This window comes from Pelophylax lessonae (assembly GCF_965119305.1).
Source record: "Pelophylax lessonae genome assembly, chromosome: 10".
NCBI lineage: Eukaryota > Metazoa > Chordata > Amphibia > Anura > Ranidae > Pelophylax > Pelophylax lessonae.
Genome location: NC_138777.1, coordinates 204393121 through 204416761, shown reverse-complemented (window position 1 = coordinate 204416761; position 23641 = coordinate 204393121). Strand labels below are relative to the sequence as shown.

General features: G+C 44.4%; 1 protein-coding gene across 2 annotated transcripts in view; it reads left to right on the top strand.

Moving 5' to 3' along the window:
* The first annotated feature begins 8308 nt into the window (after positions 1–8308).
* Positions 8309–23641, top strand: part of GLG1 (golgi glycoprotein 1) — a 76293-nt gene continuing 60960 nt past the window's right edge. Inside the window, exon 1 of one of the 2 annotated variants that reach the window (XM_082270149.1) lies at positions 8309–8636. In XM_082270149.1, coding sequence (XP_082126275.1) covers positions 8379–8636 — 258 coding nt within the window. In that variant the 5' untranslated portion in view covers positions 8309–8378. The remainder of the gene's footprint in view (positions 8637–23641) is intronic. The other variant, XM_082270150.1, reaches the window with a different exon arrangement.

Sequence of the window (23641 nt, the reverse complement as noted above, 5' to 3'; positions counted from 1 at the left end):
GAAGTAGCGTCGCCCCAGTGTGAACGGGGGCTTAAACCTAAAAGAAAATGATTATTATATCGCAGCTTACCAATTTTTAGAGTGATGGCTGCATTAGCCTTCTTTTCTTCTGTTTTTCTTTCTGTTATTTTCACCTGTTGATCTGGCCAGTAAAGCCCCGTACACACGCAACGATTGTTAGCCGTGAATTTTTGGCCAACGTCCGATCAGCCGATTGTCGGCTTGTTAGTATGATGCTTCCGACAACTGACTGCGACTTCTCGGCCGAACAAAATCTGGTGTGCAGGCTATAAAATTTTTGTTGGCTGTCAACAGAACGGCCGATTGTTCGTCAGTCAGTACAAAATTCGGCAGACAAAAATGTGATGAGCAAGACTGGGCATGCTCAGAGAAGAAAAACGCACGAAAAGTAAACCAGAACACGACATCACTTCTGAAGTTGGTTTTTGTTGGCCAATAAAATTTGTGTGCAGTCTAGAGCACAGTCCAACCAACACAACAACACTGGACAAAAGTCGGCCAACAATCGTTGTGTGTGTACGAGGCTTAAGTCTGTTCTTTTTCATAAGGCCAAGTTTGCTTACAGATGAAGCAGTTACAGGGATAAGACAAACACATTTACCACTAACAGGGGTGCTTGCAATGAAAAGGGTTTTACGTAAAAGTTAATTGCAAAAGGGAATAAAAAACAAGTGCTTGATGTAACGGTTTATAAACTGAGCTTCAGTTTGTTAGTGTATCTAAACCTGCTAGTACATCTAACACTCCCCTACCTCTAGGTTGACAATGCTGCTGTCCCAATGTGCCCCCTGTGCGCCTACATCCACAGTGGGGGGCACTCTAATACATGAAATTTAAATGTGTTACTGGCAAGATCACTAGGTAAAAACAGGGGTGGGGGGGAGCTTAAATTAAAAAAAATAAATAAAAATAAATACAGCCACCATATCTAATGATTTTTGTCCTCCCCATCAACACACGTCCGATTTTCGTCTCATTAGTACAGATTTCAACGGGGAAAAAATCTTATGAGCAAGACTGGGCATGCTCAGAGACGAAAAAACACATACAAAACAATCCAACACATGACATCACTTCTAAAATGGAATTCTGTCGTACGGAAAAATTTGTGTGCAGTCTAGAGCACATTCCAACCAACAGACACCACTCTGGACAAAAGACGGACGACCGGTCGGCGGAAATTCGTTGCGTGTGTACGAGGCTTAATGCTGGCCATACACGCACAGAATTTCGGCTGTTTGCAGACTGAACGATTATTCATCGGTCGAAAGCAAGTTGGCCACTAACTTACAGAATAAACTCTTTTACATAATCGTTTTCATGATCATAATGATCGTTCAATAACATGCACAATACGAGTCAGAATATTATTTTCGTTTCAATTTTACCATACACATAGAAACTTTTTTTAGAAACGATAAAAGTTTTCGCTATGGATCCATCAACATTAGCCGGGCACATGATCGAAATCGTCAGTAAATTTGTGTTCACTAACGGCCCGATTTTCGAACGATCTTTCCTAAAACGACCATTTTCGGCCGAAATTCTGTGTGTGTATGGCTAGCATAAGGCTAATGATGTGTATAGGGTAAGGTAGTTAGGGCTCTGTGGGAGTGAAATGTAGAGTGTGCGGGAATGGGGTATATACAGGTGCATCTCATAAAATTAAAATATCATCCAAAAGTTTATTTTAGTAATTCAATTAAAAATTGAAACTCCTATATTTTATATAGATGCGTTACACACACACAACTTGATATATTTCATAGTTACATAGTAGGTGAGGTTGAATAAAGACAATAGTCCATCCAGTTCAACCTGTGTAGGTGTGTGTGGCTGTAATAATCTCTCATAGCCCTGAATGTTCTGATCCTTGAGATGTACGTCTAAGAGTCTTTTGAAAGCCACCATACTTCCTGCAGAAACCACCTCTTGTGGTAGAGAATTCCACAATCTTGTAGCCCTAACAGTAAAGAACCCCCTGTGTTGCCTGAGGTTAAAACACTTCTCCTCTAATCGCATTGTATGCCCTCTTGTCCTCATGCAATCCCTTCGACTGAATAGCTTTTTTTTTCTATGCTGAGATCACCATTGAGATATTTATAAATCGCTATCATGTCCCCTCTCAGGCGTCTCTTCTCCAGGGAGAATAAATCAAGCGATTGCAGACGCTCTTCATAATTAAGGTCCTCCAATCCCCTAATTAGTTTAGTTGCCCTTCTCTGGACTCTCTCCAGCTCCAACACATCCCTCCCTGAGGACTGGCGACCAGAACTGGACAGAATACTCCAGATGCGGTCAGACCAGAGTTATATAAAGTGGAAGGATTATAGTCTTATCTCTGGAATACATCCCTTTCTTTATGCATGCTAATATTCTGCCAGCTTTGGCAGCTGCTGCTTGACATTGCATGCTCTTGCCTAGTCTATCCTCTACTAAGAATCCCAGATCTTTCTCCATTTTTGATTCCCCCAAAGGTTCCCCCCTAAAGTGTATTGTGCTTTTACAAGCATTTCTATCTTTTAATTTTGATGATTCTGGCTTACAGCTAGTGAAAACCCAAAATTCAGTATCTCAAAAAACTAGATTATTACAGAAGACCAATAAAAAAAAAAGGACCTTTTGATACAGAAATGTTGGCTTATTGAAAAGTATGTCCATGTACAGTATGGTATAGTATAGTTGGGGCTTCTTTTGCACAAATACGGAGTAGCATGGAGGCGATCAGCCTGTGGCACTGCTGAGATGTTATGGAAGCCCAGGTTGCTTTGATAGCGGCCTTCAGCTCACCTGCATTGTTGGGTCTGGTGTCTCTCATCTTCTTGACAATACCCCACAGATTCACTATGGGGTTTAGGTCAGGTGAGTTTGCTGGCCAACCAAGCACAGTGATACCATGATCATTAAACCAGGTATTAGTAGTGTGGGCAGGTGCCATGTCCTGCTCAGTGGCGTTGGGGGTGCAGGGGCGCCGCCCCCCCATCCATGCGTCCGGTCCCCTAATCTGCATGTGGGGCGCCGGACACATGGAGTTCAATAGGGTTTTTTCTTTTTTTTTTTTAAATCACCTGATTAGAGCCAGAGGCTCTAATAGGCTTCAGAAAAGGGTGGACCCAGGGTGCAGAGCAGTGCGACCCGAGCCCACCCATTGTGTGACAATAGTGAATGAAAATTCGCTATTGTCACATGGATCCTCCTCCTGGCCAATCAGGAAGCGGGTCTGAGACCCGCTTCCTGATTGGCCAAAAGGCAAAAACCATGCCACTGACCTAGAGGAGGCGGCGGGAGGATTCGAGGGGATGCGGGGGACTGAGGAGAAGCCGCCGCTGCAGGTAAGTATACTGGTCTGTCTGCATTGAAGGGGGCACGGCACGCGGGTCTGTCTGCGTTGAAAGGGGGCACGCTGGTCTGTTTGCATTGAAAGGGGGCACGGAACGCTGGTCTGTCTGCATTGAAAGGGGGCACGGAACGCTGGTCTGTCTGCATTGAAAGGGGGCACGCTGGTCTGTCTGCATTGAAAGGGGGCACTCTGGTCTGTCTGCATTGAAAGGGGGCACGGAACGCTGGTCTGTCTGCATTGAAAGGGGGCACGCTGGTCACTCTGCTTTGAAAGGGGGCACGATGGTCACTTTGCATTGAAAGGGGGCACGATGGTCACTCTACATTGAAGGGGGCACACTATACCTTAATTACTGAAGGCCCCTTTCACACTTTTGTGACCTCAAAGTCACGCAATTTTTTACAGCGTTTTTTACCGCAAAGCAATGCCTATTACATTTTTCTGTTTGCGCCCTCCCCCCCCCAAAAAAATTTTGAGCACCAGCCGCCACTGGTCCTGCTGCAAAATGAAATCCGCATCTCCATAAGGCCCCTTTCACACATGCTGTCCGTTTGTCCGTTTTTCATCCATCCGTTGACGGATGAAAAACGGACATCAATGCATCTCTATGTAAAAACGGACGACAACTGATGATCATCAGTTAACATCCGTTTTCATCCACTTCCGTCAATGTCCGTTTTTTTGAACGGATGAATGCCCTATTTTTCATCCGTCAAAAAAACGGATCGGACGAAAAACGGATGACAACGGATGAAAAACTGATGACAACGGATGAAAAACTGATGTCAACTGATGACAACGGATGACAATGGATGAAAAACGGATGAAAAACGGATAACAACTGACGAAAAACGGATGACAACTGACGAAAAACGGATGGAAAACTGATACATTTTGACGTGACTGAACTGATGAATTGAACGGACCGTATGTGTGAAAGGGGCCTAAAGCTGGTCAACAGAGGGAAGCACGAACTGCTCTGAAGTACCTGGTAGAGAGCTGTCCTGACTTCGGACCTGATAAAACACAGTGGACCAACACCAGCAGATGACATGGCTCCCCAAATCATCACTGACTGTGGAAATCTCACACTGGACCTCATACAACTTGGATTCTGTGCCTCCCCACTCTTCCTCCAGATTCTGGGACCTTCATTTTCAAGTGAAATGCAAAATTTTCTACAGTCAGTGATGATGTAAGTAAGGTAGATCGCCATTCTGTCTGTAGGGAAGGCATTGATCCTGTGTTCCTGCAAAGTGGGAACATGGATCAATGCCTTGCTGTAGTAAAAACACTTTGCCTCAGTCTGCCGTCCCACCGGGATACTTGAGCGACCAGCCAGCATGTCCGCTGGCTGGAGTCCCAAACGTAGCCGGAATCGGGTATGAAAGGGTCTCCAATATAGTAATGGGGAAGCGACGTTATGGCGTCACTTCTGGTTTACTTGGCCAATTTAAAAAAAATCCAAAGTATTTAAAAATGAAGATTTTTTCTTTTTGAATACTTTGAAGGGCAGAGAATGGGTCCTTTAGACCCCCAATCCCTCCACAAAGAGTAACTTTGACTGCCAATTACTGTCACTAGTACATGCAATTATAAAGTGTGACATGTTAGGTATCAATTTACTCTGCGTAACATCATGTTTCACATTATACAAAAAAATTGGGCTAGCTTTCCTGTTTTTTTTTTATTCAGTGAAGTGTATTTTTTCCAGAAAAAATGTGTTTAAAAGACCGCTGTGCAAATACCTTGTGACATAAAATAGTGCAACGCTAAATACAGTATATATATATATATATATATATATATATATATATATATACAGTATCTCACAAAAGTGAGTACACCCCTCATGTTTGTGTAAATATTTTGTTATATCATTTCATGTGACAACACTGAAGAAATGACACTTTGCTACAATGTAAAGTAGTGAGTGTACAGCTTGTATAACAGTGTAAATTTGCTGTCCCCTCAAAATAACTCAACACACAGCCATTAATGTCTAAACCGCTTGCAACAAAAGTGAGTACACCCCAAAGTGAAAATGTCCTATATGGGCCCAATTAGCCATTTTCCCTTCCCTGGTGTCATGTGACTTGTTAGTGTTACAAGGTCTCAGGTGTGAATGGGGAGCAGGCGTGTTAAATTTGGTGTTATGGCTCTCACTCTCTCATACTGGTCCCTGGAAGTTCAACATGGCACCTCATGGCAAAGAACTCTCTGAGGATCTGAAAAAAAGAACTGTTGCTCTACATAAAGATGACCTAGGCTATAAGAAGATTGCCAAGACCCTGAAACTGAAGTGCAGACGGTGGCCAAGACCATACAGGGGTTTAACAGGACAGGTCCACTCAGAACAGGCCTCACCATGGTCGACCAAAGAGGTTGAGTGCATGTGCTCAGCGTCATATCCCGAGGTTGTCTTTGGGAAATAGACGTATGAGTGCTGTCAGCATTGCTGCGGAGGTTGAAAAGGTGGGGGGTCAGCCTGTCAGTGCTCAGACCATACGCCGCACACTGCTTTAAATTGGTCTGCATGCAGAGGCGTAACTAGAATGTTCAGGGCCCCAGTGCAAGAAACCATGAAGGGCCCCCTTGGACCCCTGGCCGGGGCCCTTCCCTTCAAGCCTGGGGCTCTTCCCACTGATCCTGGGGCCCTTTATTACGGTCCTGCAGCAGGACCTTTTCACAAGTTCTGCAGTGGGCCCCCTTCCTGTCATCTTGGGGCCTCCCCACAGTGGTGGAATGCCAGGGCCCGGTTGCAAGTGTGACCTTTGCGATCTTGGAAGTTCACCCACTGGTGTCAGTAGTTTTTATTTTTTGGTATTTTAATTGTATTATTTTTTATCATTTTATTTTATTTTTTTACAACGTCACTGACTATGACTCTGTCCATTCAGAAAAGGAAGAAGCTGGTAAATTACATATTTACCGACCCCTTCCTGGTTCTCTATTGTGACACATCCCCTGCAGCAGGAGAGGGGAGGGAGCACAGTGTGCAGGGGGGGGGGGGGAACAGGGGAGCACACAGGGGCCCAGAGACAGCAGAACACAAGTCAACTGTATAGGAGGGACGGCGGGGGCAGCATACAGAGGAACCAATCTCTCCATTTTCCTCCTGCAGCTACAGGAGGAAAAAAGAGGACAGTGATTGCTCTACATGTTGCCCTCGCCGCCCCTCCTATCCAGGTGTACAGGGGACCCGCACAGGCCCCCTGGAGCATGGGGCCCGGTTGCGATTGCAACCCCTGTAGTTACGCCCCTGTCTGCATGGTTGCCGTCCCAGAAGGAAGCCTCTTCTAAAGATGATGCACAAGAAAGCCTGCAAACAGATTGCTGAAGACAAGCAGACTAAGGACATGGATTACTGGAATCATGTCCTGTGGTCTGATGAGACCAAGATAAACTTATTTGGTTCAGATGATGTCAAGCGTGTGTGGCGGCAACCAGGTGAGGAGTACAAAGACAAGTGTGTCTTGCCTACAGTCAAGCATGGTGGTGGGAGTGTCCTGGTCTGGGGCTGCATGAGTGCTGCCGGCACTGGGGAGATACAGTTCATTGAGGGAACCATGAATGCCAACATGTACTGTGACAAACTGAAGCAGAGCATGATCCCCTCCCTTCAGAGACTGGGCCACAGGGCAGTATTCCAACATGATAACGACCCCAAAAACACCTCCAAGACGACCACTGCCTTCCTCAAGAAGCTGAGAGTTAAAGGTGAAGGACTGGCCAAGCATTTCTCCAGACCTAAACCCTATTGAGCATCTGTAGGGCATCCTCAAACGGAAGGTGGAGGAGCGCAAGGTCTCTAACATCCACCAGCTCTGTGATGTCATCATGGAGGAGTGGAAGAGAACTCCAGTGGCAACCTGTGAAGCTCTGGTGAACTCCATGCCCAAGAGGGTTAATGCAGTGCTGGAAAATATTGATGGCTACACAAAATATTGACACTTTGGGCCCAATTTGGACATTTTTACTTAGGGGTGTACTCACTTTTGTTGCCAGCGGTTTAGACATTAATGGCTGTGTGTTGAGTTATTTTGAGGGGACAGCACATTTACACTGTTATACAAGCTGTACACTCACTACTTTACATTGTAGCAAAGTGTCATTTCTTCAGTGTTGTCACATGAAATGATATAACAAAATATTTACAAACATTTGAGGGGTGTACTAACTTTTGTGAGGTACTGTGTGTACTGAGTATGTGTAGCTGCTGACTTTTCATTTGTTGCTGGGTGACTCTTGAAGGGCCGGGAGGTGTTTGCCCCTCAAGCTGCGTTTTCCCAGCGGTTTTAGGTGTTCATTCATTCCATTGGCTACAATATTCATTTATTCTGGCCATTGGAATGAATGAACATTCAAGTGCTAAAGGCGCTCAGTGTTTGGAAAGTGTTTCAGCAGTTTTTCTGCTCAAAATCTCCTCTCTGAAACGCGTCAGTGATGGTTTTTCTGTGAACTCCTATGTACGCACACTATACACACAAGAGGCGCATTTACAGACTGAAAAAAAAAACCCACAAAACTGATACAGCGGCATTTATTTACTGCCAGGTTTATGAGGCCTAATAGATTGAAAATATTTCAGGGCAGATAGCGGTTTGAGGACAGGGCCGGTCTATAGACAGAGCACCTCAGGTGGGCTCTCTACAGGGCTGTGTTCATGTTCTCACATATAATGCCTCTGGGGACACCTGTCTATGAGATTTCCTCTCACTTCCTGTTTCATTTATAGGTCAGGAAGTGTGGTGAAATCTCCCCAATGGCACACAGGTACGACATAAATAAAAAATGAGCCTCCCCCACTCATTACAAAACAATGAAAACTTTATTCTTCACAGACAGTCCGCCTTCTTGCATTGTGTGAGGTGAATTCACACAGGACGCCGCGCCAGCCATGTTGGAAGAAGGCAGCGCCCGGTCACCGTACTGACGTAGTGGGTCTGCGTGGTGACGCGCACGCTCTAGCTTTCCCCGGTGCCGCGCCTGAGCTCCGTGACTGGCTCTCTCCAAGATGGCGGCCTGCGGACGTGTCCGGCTCCTGTGCTGCTTGCTGGCGGGCCTGACTGCTGTGCTGGGGGAAACGGGGCCCCGAGTCGAGGATCCCCCTGCTGCCGCCGCTGCTGGGGCCCCCGCCTCTCCGGCCCGCAGACTGCCCGGCATCCGCCTGATCGAGGAGGAGGCCTGCCGGGAGGACATCAGCCGCCTGTGCCCGAAGAGTGCCTGGACCAATAACCTGGCCGTGCTGGAGTGTCTGCAGGATGTGCGAGAGGTAATACAGACCATAATATGTCCTAGAATATACACCCTGTATACTGTGCACCCCATAATATACACCCTGTATACCGTGCACCCCATAATATACACCCTGTATACCGTGCACCTCATAATATACACCCTGTATTCTATACACCCCATAATATACACCCTGTATACTGTGCACCCCATAATATACACCCTGTATACCGTGCACCTCATAATATACACCCTGTATACTCTGCACCCCATAATATACACCCTGTATACTCTTCACCCCATAATATACACCCTGTATACTCTTCACCCCATAATATACACCCTGTATACAGTGCACCCCATAATATACACCCTGTATACAGTGCACCCCATAATATACACCCTGTATACAGTGCACCCCATAATATACACCCTGTTTACAGTGCACCCCATAATATACACCCTGTATACCGTGCACCCCATAATATACACCCTGTATACCGTGCACCCCATAATATACACCCTGTATACAGTGCACCCCATAATATACATCCTGTATACAGTGCACCCCATAATATACACCCTGTATACCCCATAATATACACCCTGTATACAGTGCACCCCATAATATACACCCTGTATACAGTGCACCCCATAATATACACCCTGTGTACTGTGCACCCCATAATATACACCCTGTATACCGTGCACCCCATAATATACACCCTGTATACCGTACACCCCATAATATACACCCTGTACACCCCATAATATACACCCTGTATACAGTGCACCCCATAATATACACCCTGTATACAGTGCACCCCATAATATACACCCTGTATACCCCATAATATACACCCTGTATACCGTGCACCCCATAATATACACCCTGTATACCGTACACCCCATAATATACACCCTGTGTACCGTGCGCCCCATAATATACACCCTGTGTACCGTACACCCCATAATATGCACCCTGTGTACCGTGCGCCCCATAATATGCACCCTGTGTAGCGTGCGCCCCATAATATACACCCTGTGTAGTGTGCACCCCATAATAGCCCTGCCATAATGTACACCTCGTATACTGTACACCCCATAATGTACATCCCATAATATACACCCTATATACTGTATATCCCATATTATACACCCAGTATACTGTATATTCCATGTTCCGCACCCTGCATAGTGTACATCCCATCATATGCACCCAGTAGACTGTATACCCCATAATATACACACTATATATGCCCATAATATACACCTTGTATACTGCACATCCCATAATAATAAAATACACCCACTATACTGTATATCCCATAATATACACCCTGTGTGTACTGTACATCCAATAATATGCACCCTGTATATCCCATAATTTGCACCAGATACACCCCACTATACACCCCATAATATACATCCCATAATATACATTTGCACATAATTTGCACACTCCCACAATTAGAGGGGTAATGGTTACCTGCCATTTGCCTTACATGTTGCGCAGGCGGGCCCACGCAGTGTGAGTTTAATAATCCCACCCACAACTCACCCCTTTAGCGCTGAGAACTATAAGAGAGTGGTGACTGGAGCAGTCCCAGGGCCTGTCAAGGTCTTGCAGTGACACCTAGCACTTCTCCACTTCCCTTTCCCCACTCTTGTGTTTTTGTGTTTTCTTTGTGGTTTGTCACTTTCTGTCTCACTTTGTTCACGATGAGTAGGTTGTGGGTCCTCTGGTCTACCTTGAACGTCTTGGGAGGGGGTGGATATGACCTTCTTTCTTAGTTTGCCCTCTCTCATGGGGTCTCCCTTCGGGGGGAGCCCCACCTAGTACTTGGGGTGGGCTGTTTCGGCAGTCCTCCCAGAGAATGGGGTTTTGCCTGGTTTCGGCCGGGCAGACCATAGTGAGTACCTCAGTCCCTGTCGGGAGTCTTGCGCCTCGAGGGATCAAGGTCATCGGAGGTGGACCATCCGCACACCCTGTGCACTTTTTTGTGTTCTCACGTTTGCGTGTGTGCACTTTTTTATGCACCTGGTGTTTGTGTGTTCACAAAAAAAAAAAAATCCCGGCACAGATAAGGATGGGGCACACATGGCTTGTCCCTGGGACAGGAGATGACGGCGCTGTGTTTTGGTGATGGGATATCTGTGTGTCACCATTCAGGATTGCACACAGCGATAATTGTGTACAGTGCTGACAATACACTGATGGCAGAGTTGGCCTATATTATATTGGCCTTGTTTATTGTGAAGAATGAATGTAGTAGAATAGTTAGGAATGTTGTGCTTCTTGTTGTACATGTCTGATTGGCCGGACTGGATTCTCCTGCCCACTCTGATAATTTCAGTAGTGCCCTCCGCAGTGCACAGGTTCAGCCTGGAGGGGAGATTGCCTGCGCCTATCAATATCACCATCATAGGATTGTATACATGGGAGTTTCTGGCGCCCAAACACAAATCATGGCACTTTTTCTGCGTTAGTCCTGCTTTGTCTTCACCACATCTCACTAGGACTGGCTGTGCCCAGAGCAAGCCTCGTCCACACTGCCCCATTGAGGCCATCTGCTGACAAGGGGTGACGTGAAAACATGGCCTGTTTATACAACAAGAACACTGGCATTGGTGTGCTGAGACATTGGATTAGCAGTACAGTCCGTCTCTTGTATTACGGGGAAATACAGACATTGCCGGTAGCATCCTATGAGGTGTCATTGTCCCCCTCCCCCTCTGCCCCCAGGGGGTATTGCAGGTCAGCATCTGATTAAAGTTTTCTTTTCTGAAGTGACGAGTCTGCATGCCAGTCATAGCACAGTCTGATATTGTGTGCAAGGAGGAAGTCGGCTTTATATAATCATTGTTCACTTTATAAACAGACCTATTAATGTGCAACTTCACTTTATTTATGAAAAGATTTATTATAGGAACTCTGCCCCGGGGAAATCTTCTCATTTCCTTCTTGTGTTTACAATAGGAGGGTAATGTGTTTATTGCTGGATGTAAAGAGGTGATGACTCCCAGCAATCCATAGAGGTTCTCTGCTGTGTATACGATGTATTACCAAAAGTATTGGGACGCCTGCCTTTACACGCACATGAACTTTAATGGCATCCCAGTCTTAGTTGGGCCCACCCTTTGCTGCTAGAACAGCTTCAACTCTTCTGGGAAGGCTGTCTACAAGGTTTAGGAGTGTGTCTATGGGAATGTTTGACCAGTCTTCCAGAAGCGTATTTGTGAGGTCAGGCGCTGATTTTGGACGAGAAGGCCTGGCTTGCAGTCTCCGCTCTAATTCATCCCAAAGGTGTTTTATCGGGTTGAGGTCAGGACTCTGTGCAGGCCAGTCAAGTTCCTCCACCCCAAACTCGCTCATCCATGTCTTTATGGACCTTGGTTTGTGCACTGGTCCAAATCATTTGATGGAGGGGGGATTCTGATGTGGGGTTGTTTCTGAGGAGTTGGGCTTGGCCCCTTAGTTCCAGTGAAGGGAACACTTAAGGCGTCAACATACCAAGACATTTTGGACAATTTCATGCTCCCAACTTTGTGGGAACAGTTTGGGGATGGCTCCTTCCTGTTCCAACATCATTGCACAAAGCAAGGTCCATAAAGACATAGATGAGTGAGTTTGGCGTGGAGGAACTTGACTGGCCTGCACAGAGTCCTGACCTCAACCCGGTAGAACACCATTGGGATGAATTATAGCGGAGACTGTGAGATAGGCCTTCTCTTTCTACATCAGTGCCTGACCTCACACATGCTCTTCTGGAAGAATGATCAAACATTCCCATAGACACACTCCTAAACCTTGTGGACAGCCTTCCCAGAAGAGTTGAAGCTGTTATAGCTGCAAAGGGTGGGCCAACTCAATATTGAACCCTACGGACTAAAGCCCTGTACACACGTACCGATCGTCGGCCGAACGATCGGCTGTCTTTTGTCCAGGGCTGTCGTGTCTGTTGAAAAGTGCTAAAGACTGCACACGAATTTTGTCGGCCAACAACAGCCGACTGCAGAAGTGATGTCATGTGATGGTTAACTTTCCTTGTCTTTTTTCTTTTCTGAGCATGCCCAGTCTTGCTAATCGGCTGTCTGTCGGCCGAAATCTGTACTGACTGGCGAACAATCGGCCGTTCTGGTGTTGGCCAACAAAAATTTTAAGTATAAAAAAGGAATAATCAGCGCAAACCAAACAATTAATATGCAATAAGGTGTACTAGGCAGCAAGCAATCAGTGCCAATGCATCAGCATCGATATAGGGGATAGGTCTGATAGTCGCTATCTTTCCCATCATTCTTGGCACAATAGTGGGATCCAGATGGGGATCAGATGGTCACTATCTGCCCCATCGTTCCTTGCAGGCCGCAGTGGGCTGAGCTGTTCCTCTGGGGTTATCATTACTTTCTTAGAAGTCTGAAACTCGGGGTGTCATTGTCCTGCTTTGCACAGTTGGTCTTCCATAAATCTGGACGTAGGAGGGGAACCCCTGGGAGAATCAAAAATGGAGAAAGATCTGGGAGTATTGGTGGATGATAGACTAGGCAACAGCATGCAATGTCAAGCGGCAGCTGCCAAAGCCAGCAGAATATTAGCATGCATAAAGAAAGGGATGTATTCCAAAGATAAGACTATAATCCTTCCACTTTATAAAACTCTGGTCCGACCGCATCTGGAGTATTCTGTCCATTTCTGGTCGCCAGTCCTCAGGAGGGATGTGCTGGAGCTGGAGAGAGTCCAGAGAAGGGCAACTAAACTGATTAGGGGATTGGAGGACCTTAATTATGAAGAGCGTCTGCAATCGATCGATTTATTCTCCCTGGAGAAGAGACGCCTGAGGGGGGACATGATAGCAATTTTTAAATATCTCAATGGGGATCTAGGCTTAGAAGAAAAGCTGTTCAGTCGCAGGGATTGCATGAGGACTCGGGGGCATACAATGCGATTAGAGGAGAAGCGTTTTAACCTCAGGCAACGCGGGGGGTTCTTTACTGTTAGGGCTACAAGATTGTGGAATTCTCTACCACAAGAGGTGGTTTCTGCAGGTGATAATGTTGGCTTTGAAAAGACTACTAGACGTACATCTCAAGGATCAGAACATTCAGGGGTATGCGAGATGATTACGGCCACACACACCTACACAGGTTGAACTGGATGGACTATTGTCTTTATTCAACCTCACCTACTATGTAACTATGTATATATAATACATTCTGGTGCCCCACATCTAAGCACCATCTGTAACCAATATCTGGAAGCCGAATACTCTTCATGGTCTATGGTAGTTTGTGTTTTGGCCGGTGGGGATCACCCCAGGGGCTGATGGAATTCTCATTCTCCAGAGGCAGCATCCTCCTGTGAAATCCCGGACATCGGGAATGATGAGTGTCCTAGTATTTATGGATAGGAGTTACTTGTCTCAAATTGTTTCTTCTAAAAACACGACCCAATTCCGACAGAAAAACTTTTGCAATTGCTCTGATTAATAATCTGATCAAGAATATTGCTTGATTCTGATATAAAACCCTATTGCATCTCATGAATTTATCAAGTGTTTGATCGTTTGATCATATAGTGTAGGTGGCTTTACCCTGTGAAGGTTTGTGTATTGGAGAAGGGGATAGTTATTGGCCAAACGTATCACTAAAATCCTTCAGAGATCGGCCACCAAAGAATGGTTCTCTTCTTGTGGGTTATAGTCGATGTAAACTCCATCACTCTCAAAGAATCTTTAACATGAGGCCATTTAAATCTTTTTAAATTTGTAACTTTATTTAACCGCTTGCTGTCCACCCTATATGAGTTTTACTGTTACAGTGCGGCAGCTGTGAGCTGTATCGTGTATGTATGTGATCCGGCTCTTCCAAGTAGGATGCGTGCCCCTGGCGGACTCGGTCTGACGGCAACCACTGTCGTTCTACCTGTGTACTAAACAATCTGCCTATGTGAACAAAGCAGATCACTGTTCTGTCAATAGGGAAGGAATTGATCATGTGTTCCTGCAAAGCCCTCTCTTAGTAAAAGCACACACAGTGCACAGGCTAGGGACACATTTAACTCTTTGATCACCCCTGATGTTAACCTTTCCCCACCAGTGTCAGTACAGTGAGGTTTTTTATTTATTTATTTTGTTAACTACTGATCACTGTATTAGCCCCCATTCACACTAGGGCGACTCACGAGGCGACTTGTGTCGCCCCAGGTCGCCCCAGGTCGCTTGACATGACCAAACCAATGTAAATGAATCAGTGCCGTCTTAATTGCCGCTATTAAGGTCGCTCCGACTTCAGAAAAGGGTCCTGTACTACTTTCAGGCGACCAGTGATCCGACCTGTCCCATATACTTCAATGGGAGTCGCCTCCTTATCTTAATTGAAGCGACCTGTAATCCGACTTGTCATCCGACTTTGCTAAAAAATGGCAGTGAACAAGAAAAGAGCATAATTTTCTTGCAGGCATTAGCGGTCATTTTTTTAGGCAGGCATGTCATTTTTTGGATTTCGTTTCTGGGGGGTCTAAAAAGTGTCCCTGTCAAGTTTCAGCTCTGTAGCATGTCCAGAACCCCTAAAAAAAAAAACATTTTTCTTTTAATTTTTTGTAGTGTCTTTACCAGCTGTCTTTTATACTTGCAGGCATTCATCAGCGGTCATTTTTTTAGGCAGGCATGTCATTTTTTGGATTTCGTTTCTGGGGGGTCTACAAAGTGTCCCTGTCAAGTTTCAGCTCTGTAGCATGTCCAGAACCCTTAAAAAAAATCATTTTTCTTTTAATTTTTTGTAGTGTCTTACCAGCTGTCTTTTTTTCTTGCAGGCATTTAGCGGGCATTTTTTTAGGCAGGCATGTCATTTTTTTTATTTAGTGTCTGGGGGGTCTAAAAAGTGTACCTGTCAATTTTCAGCTCTGTAGCATGTCCAGAACCCCTAAAAAACAGCATTTTTACTATATTTTCAGGAATACGGCTTCTCTGCGGCTGGCTTTTTTTCTTGCAGACATTTAGCGGGCATTTTTTTAGGCAGGCATGTCATTTTCTGGATTTAGTGTCTGGGGGGTCAAAAAAGTGTCCCTGTCAAGTTTCAGCTATGTAGCATGTCCAGAACCCCTAAAAAAAAATCATTTTTCTTATAATTTTTTGTAGTGTCTTACCAGCTGTCTTTTTTTCTTGCAGGCATTTAGCGGGCATTTTTTTAGGCAGGCATGTCATTTTTTTTATTTAGTGTCTGGGGGGTCTAAAAAGTGTACCTGTCAATTTTCAGCTCTGTAGCATGTCCAGAACCCCTAAAAAACAGCATTTTTACTATATTTTCAGGAATACGGCTTCTCTGCGGCTGGCTTTTTTTCTTGCAGACATTTAGCGGGCATTTTTTTAGGCAGGCATGTCATTTTCTGGATTTAGTGTCTGGGGGGTCAAAAAAGTGTCCCTGTCAAGTTTCAGCTATGTAGCATGTCCAGAACCCCTAAAAAAAAATCATTTTTCTTATAATTTTTTGTAGTGTCTTACCAGCTGTCTTTTTTTCTTGCAGGCATTTAGCGGGCATTTTTTTAGGCAGGCATGTCATTTTTTTTATTTAGTGTCTGGGGGGTCTAAAAAGTGTACCTGTCAATTTTCAGCTCTGTAGCATGTCCAGAACCCCTAAAAAACAGCATTTTTACTATATTTTCAGGAATACGGCTTCTCTGCGGCTGGCTTTTTTTCTTGCAGACATTTAGCGGGCATTTTTTTAGGCAGGCATGTCATTTTCTGGATTTAGTGTCTGGGGGGTCAAAAAAGTGTCCCTGTCAAGTTTCAGCTATGTAGCATGTCCAGAACCCCTAAAAAAAAATCATTTTTCTTATAATTTTTTGTAGTGTCTTACCAGCTGTCTTTTTTTCTTGCAGGCATTTAGCGGGCATTTTTTTAGGCAGGCATGTCATTTTTTTTATTTAGTGTCTGGGGGGTCTAAAAAGTGTACCTGTCAATTTTCAGCTCTGTAGCATGTCCAGAACCCCTAAAAAACAGCATTTTTACTATATTTTCAGGAATACGGCTTCTCTGCGGCTGGCTTTTTTTCTTGCAGGCATTTAGCGGGCATTTTTTTAGGCAGGCATGTCATTTTTTGGATTTCGTTTCTGGGGGGTCTACAAAGTGTCCCTGTCAAGTTTCAGCTCTGTAGCATGTCCAGAACCCTTAAAAAAAATCATTTTTCTTTTAATTTTTTGTAGTGTCTTACCAGCTGTCTTTTTTTTCTTGCAGGCATTTAGCGGGCATTTTTTTAGGCAGGCATGTCATTTTTTTTATTTAGTGTCTGGGGGGTCTAAAAAGTGTACCTGTCAATTTTCAGCTCTGTAGCATGTCCAGAACCCCTAAAAAACAGCATTTTTACTATATTTTCAGGAATACGGCTTCTCTGCGGCTGGCTTTTTTTCTTGCAGACATTTAGCGGGCATTTTTTTAGGCAGGCATGTCATTTTCTGGATTTAGTGTCTGGGGGGTCAAAAAAGTGTCCCTGTCAAGTTTCAGCTATGTAGCATGTCCAGAACCCCTAAAAAAAAATCATTTTTCTTATAATTTTTTGTAGTGTCTTACCAGCTGTCTTTTTTTCTTGCAGGCATTTAGCGGGCATTTTTTTAGGCAGGCATGTCATTTTTTTTATTTAGTGTCTGGGGGGTCTAAAAAGTGTACCTGTCAATTTTCAGCTCTGTAGCATGTCCAGAACCCCTAAAAAACAGCATTTTTACTATATTTTCAGGAATACGGCTTCTCTGCGGCTGGCTTTTTTTCTTGCAGACATTTAGCGGGCATTTTTTTAGGCAGGCATGTCATTTTCTGGATTTAGTGTCTGGGGGGTCAAAAAAGTGTCCCTGTCAAGTTTCAGCTATGTAGCATGTCCAGAACCCCTAAAAAAAAATCATTTTTCTTATAATTTTTTGTAGTGTCTTACCAGCTGTCTTTTTTTCTTGCAGGCATTTAGCGGGCATTTTTTTAGGCAGGCATGTCATTTTTTTTATTTAGTGTCTGGGGGGTCTAAAAAGTGTACCTGTCAATTTTCAGCTCTGTAGCATGTCCAGAACCCCTAAAAAACAGCATTTTTACTATATTTTCAGGAATACGGCTTCTCTGCGGCTGGCTTTTTTTCTTGCAGACATTTTACGGGCATTTTTTGGGTGTCTTTGGAGGCATGTGCTTCTTAAAAATTATAGGAAAAAAGCTCTTTTTTTTTTTTTACGTTTCTGGACAGACAAACAAAGCTATGTGAGACACACAACACTGCACACATGGGAAAAAGGAAATATGTAAAAAAAAAAACACAGGAAAAGGAAATTAGGTCACAAGACATCAGATTGTGATTGGCCAAATAAAAAGTTGCCTCGCGATTAGGTCGCGTCAAAGTCGCGCCAAAGTCGCGTCAAAGTCGCGCCAAAGTCGCGTCAAAGTCGCGCTGGAAGCGACGCTACTTTAGTGGTAGCGGCAGTGTGAACCAGCACTTAGTGTCACTGGTCTCCAAAAAGTGTAAAGCCCCGTACACACGCGTCGAAAATTGGCAGGGAATTTTCGGCCAACGTCCGATCTGCCGATTTTCGGCTTGTTAGTATGATGCTTCCGACAACCAACTCCGACTTTTCGGGCAAAAAAAATCTGGTGTGCAGACTATAAAATGTTTGTTGGCCGTCAACACAACGGCCGATTGTTCGTCAGTCAGTACAGATTTCGGCAGACAAAAATCTGATCAGCAAGTCTGGGCATGCTCAGAGAAGAAAGAACACAAAGAAAGCAAACCAACACATGACATCACTTCTGAAGTAGAATTTTGTTGGCCGAGAAAATTAGTGTGCAGTCTAGAGCACATTCCAACCAACACAACACAACTTGGACAAAAGTCGGACGATCGGTCGGCCGATAATCGTTGCGTGTGTATGAGGCTTTAGTGTCCAAATTGTCTGCTGCAATATTGCAGTCCCACTATAAGTTGCTGATTGCCGCCATTACTAGTAAAAAAAAAAAATCCCATAATCTAGACGCTATAACTTTTGGAAAACCATTTAATTTACACTTTTTGGGATTTTGTTTACCAAAAAAATGAGCAGAATACATATAAGCCTAAAGTTAGGAAGAAATTTGTTTTTTCATTGGATATGTTTTATAACGGAAAGGTGTGTGTGTATACACATCTATAATATATACAAACGTGTGTGTGTGTGTGTGTGTGTGTGTGTGTGTGTGTGTGTGTGTGTATGTATATATATATATACACACACACACACACACACACACACACACACACACACACACACACACACACACACACACACACACACATATGTATATTCTCTTATTTTATTTTTTTCAAAATTGTTGGTCTTTTTGTTTATAGCGCAAAAAAGAAAAACTGCAGAGGAGATGAAATACCACCAAAAGGAAGCTCTATTTTGTGAGGAGAAAAAAGGACATAAATTTTAGTTGGGTAGTACAGCTTCGCAGCACCATGCAATTGTCAGTTAAAGTAACGCAGTGCTGTATTGCAAAAAAAATGGGCTGTCATGAAGGGGGGGGGGGTAAATCTTCCAGAGGTGAAATGGTTAAAATAATCCCTGGTGTTCCTGCTGTGAAGGTCCTTGTTCAGGCTCTTCCAGTTAGAGTGACAACGCTCTGCCTCTGTCTTCCAATTGTGCTCCTGAGTCACCCCGTCACATGAGCTTCAGATAAAGACTACAGGTGACTGTTTGAACACATGACACTGGCATGGTTCACGGTTGTCACCATCAGGAAATCCACCCTGAGAAATGCCATGCAGCCATTGCCGGGGTGTATGTGGAAAGGAATTGAAAGCTGCAGGAGATCAGCAGCACGGAGATGATGAAAGGGGACCCAGGAATTTATAAAAAGTAAATAGCATTTGTTAAAGAAACAGTGCAGGTAAATGTCGTCCTGTTCAGGTTTATTGCCTTTTTTACACAAAATTGTTGAACTAAAATCGTCAGCATAACAGAGGCATGCAGGCACTTGTAGTTCCTCATTCCAGAGGTTGCATGACATTCCTCATATTATTGATACCCTGGGGTCCTCTGTCAGACCCCTGTGTCCCCTCTGGGATCTCCACCATATTCTGGGAAGTGAGACTTTTATGACTTAAGGGAAATGTCGTCATTTGGCTTTTATGTCCTGTTCTAACCTGCGTTCTGCCTGCTCATCTGTGCTGCCTCCAGCTGTGTGGAGGTCAGAGGTCAGCTGCACCCTTCTGTCCTAATTTACATGTCTGAGTGCTACAATATCTGGATATCATGGCAGAGGAAATCTGGTGTGCAGGGAACTATGTAGACGCAGGTTTACAGCAGTGTCTGTCCCAGGTTATCCAATGTTATCCTGTCGTCGTGTAATACAACCAGCGATTCCCTTACTTTGCAGGGATTTCCTCTCACTTCCTGCTTTGTCTGTGGGACGGGAAGTGAAGAGATGTCTCTCCAGTAGAACAAAGAAGGCAAAAACAAACTGACAAGGGTTCTAACCCTCTTACTCTATCCAAAATGGAAAGAGAAACGTTTTTTTTCCTTTTAGGTCTACTTTGAGCATTTGCAGAAACTTCTTTATCTAAAATAAATAATGTTATTGACAGACGGCATCATCTGTGTAACTTTTTATTTTACCTTTAGGCTCCTTTCACACGGGCAGTGCGCCTGACGGAGTCCGTTTTGCTTAGCGGGGATCGATCCGCTGATCCCCCAATGAGCAGGCAGATGACAGCTCCATCTCCGCTTGTTTTGCAGAGACGGAGCTGTCAGATCCCCACTCTCCTCTATGGGAGATCGGATGAGAATGGACCACCTGTCTGTTTTCGTCCAATCCGATCCTCCAGACGGATGAAAAATAGGGTTTCCATCCATCCGGATTTCACGGACAGGATCAGAGAGCAGCGGGTGTCAGCGGACATGTCACCACTGACATTCACCGCTCCATAGAGATACGTTGGTGTCCGTTTTTCATCCGTCAATGGATGGGTGACAGCATGTGTGAAAGGGGCCCTAGGCAAAGTCACATGACAAGCCTCACCCCATGTTTCCCTATGATAAACGTTCATATCTGCGACTTCAACGTAACTCCTGTTCTACTTTAGTCCGACTTTCATGTGACTTGAGGTCCATAGACCCCAATGTAAACCTTCAAAAATCACATGAAAGGTGCACCTGCATAATAATGAAGCAATTTGGGGGCGACTTGTGAAAAGCATGCCGGCAATGAAAAAAAATGGCATGGGGTCCCCCTCCAGTGCATACCAGGTCTTTTGGGTCTGGTATGGATTTTGAGGGAACCCCACGTCACCATAAAAAAAAAAAAAAAAGCATAGCTCTCCTCCCCAAAACCCATACAAGGAAAATCCTCCCGCCCCGAATCATACCAGACCACATGCCCTTAACACGTGTGAATGGACTCTTAATACCACTTTTTTAGTAAGGCAGGGCTGGAGGGGGAAGTTATTTACACAGCAGGGGATTAATGCGCTATTAAACCTAAAAATTGAATATATTGTAGCCGACCATTAGATGTGGTGGCTGCATTAGTTTTAGCTTTATAGGCTTTTTCCCCTTCTGTTTTCCATTTATGACACCTTTTGGACCGCATATTTGTTGGACTTTAGGGGGGGGTTAGCTTGAGTTTGGCTTCCATTTGTTAGTGTATTTAAATCTTCTAGTCCATCTAACACTTTATAAGCAGTTAACATTTTTTTTTTTTTCTTCCTTACATAAAAGCTGATAATTTTAACCACTCCTGCAAATTGATGTAGCTCTACGTCGCCTGCAATAAGTGGTTGAACTGGGGTGATGCCTGCAGCTAGAGGCCTCATCCCGGTACTATTTTTTTAGAACCGGCAGTCGGCTTTCAGGCACTTGGTCGTTACCCCAGCGAGCGGGAGGAGGCGCCTCCCGCCGCCTTCCGCAGCTCTGCCCGGGTCTTTCCGTCCCACTGGGTGACCCGAGCAACCAGCCGGCACGCCCGCTGGCTGGTTGGAGTCCCGATCATAGCTGGATTTTGCTTAGATCGAGTCTCTGATGGTGTAACCCGGAAGCTGCGTCCATGACGTCGCATTCAGGTTACTCTGCTACTAATTTAAAAAGTGAGTGTATTCAAAAATACCGTTTTTGGCATTTTGAATACATTGAAGGGCAGTGGAGGGGTTTGAGGTCACTGCCTATTACTGTCACAAGGGATGTTTACATTGCTTGTGACAGCAATAAGTGATCAGGTTTTTTTTTTGTTTGTAAAAAAAACCTGTGCTATAATTAAATAAAATAAATAAAAAATAAAAAAATTTAAAGCGCCCCCTTCGCCTGAGCACGAAAGAAAACGTATACGGAAGTTGCGCTCGCCAATGAAATCGCTGTTCAAACCACACGTGGTATCGCCAGAGCGAGAGCAATCATTTTAAAAAGAAAAAAAAAAGCTACCCTGTAACTCTAAACTGGTAACCGGTAAAAAATTTTTAAAGCATCGCCTATGGAGATTTTTATTGACCGTAGTTTGTCGCCATTCTGTGGGTGTGCGCAATTTTAAACCGTAACACGTTTGGTATCTATTTACTCGGCGTAACATCTTTCACAAAATACAAAAAATGGGCTTACTTTACTGTTTTTTTTAAATGCAGTGAAATTTATTTTTTCCAAAAAATGGTGTTTGAAAGACCGATGCACAAATACCGTGTGACAAAAAAAATTGCAACGGCCGCCATTTTTTTTTCTCCAGAGTCTTGCTAAAAAATATACATATGTTTGGGGGTTCTAAGTAATTTTCTAGCAAAAAATACTGATTTTAACTTGTAAACCACATATGTCAGAAATGGGCTCGGCCCCCTGTGGTTTATCTCAAACCTTGAACTGCCACATCTGCAGTACTGCTTGTTCTGGTAGGATCACTAGAATAAAATGATGAATGAAAACCAATGTAGCCACCACATCTAATAGTTGGAAATCTACTTGTTTTTTGGGTTTAATACCACTTAAAGTGGAGCTCCAGTCTGGGGAGAAAAAAAAAAGTCAGCAGCTACAAATACTGTAGCTGCTGACTTTTAATATAAAGATACTTGCCTGTCCATGATCCCACAATGTAGGCACCCAAGCCGATCTGTCAATTGGCTTTGGGTGCTGGCCCCGGCATTGGACGTAGGGGAAACTGGCAGTGACATCTTCAGCATTCTGAATGGTCATGTCGTCTTCTGGGAACTTGGTGTGTCCCAGAAGGCAGTGGGGGGAAGTAGGAGGAGCCAGAAATGATTGGCGATTTTCCCGCCCCCCCCCCCAATAAAAAATGTGGCAGTGGAGGGTGCAAACAAGCGGAGCTTCCCCTTTTGGGTGGAGCTATGCTTTAAAACGGTTGTAAACCCGAAAAAAAAAACCTGCAAGACAAAGGCATAATGAGCTAGTATGCATCGCATACTAGCTCATTATGAAACACTGTGATTGGCCGGAGCCGCAATGACGTCACTTTTCCGGCAAGCTCCCGGCAAGGAAAGCTTAAGGTCCGCCGGACCTTCAGAGCGCATGCGCTGCTCGCGTGAGCGGCTGCATGCACTGCAAATATCTCCTAAACCGTGCAGGTTTAGAAGATATTGTACCTACAGGGTAAGCCTTATTATAGGCTTACCTGTAGTTAAGTGTCAAAAAGCGGGATAAAACCTCTTTAAGGGCTCATGCACACAAGGCTAAAAAAAAGATGTTATACGGGCATTCAGTGCTTTTTTTTTTTTTTTTTTATTTTTTTTTTTTAAACACCTGTAAAGGCACCTATGTGGCCAATAACAGGAATTTACGGGCATATTTGTAGAGGAGCGTTTACAGGCAGTAAAAAAAAAAACACCAAAGGAGCTTTTGAGCATAATTTATGTGCATAAACATTTTCCAGTGGGCAAAATTAATGTTCTGGCCAGTAGAATGCGTTTTAAAGGAGTTGTAAAGTCTGAAGGTATTTTTTATCTTAATGCTTGTTATGCATTAAGATAAAAAAAAACCTTGTGTGAAGCAGCCTCCCCAGCACCCTCGAATACTTACCTGAGTCCCATCTCTCTCCAGCGATGTAA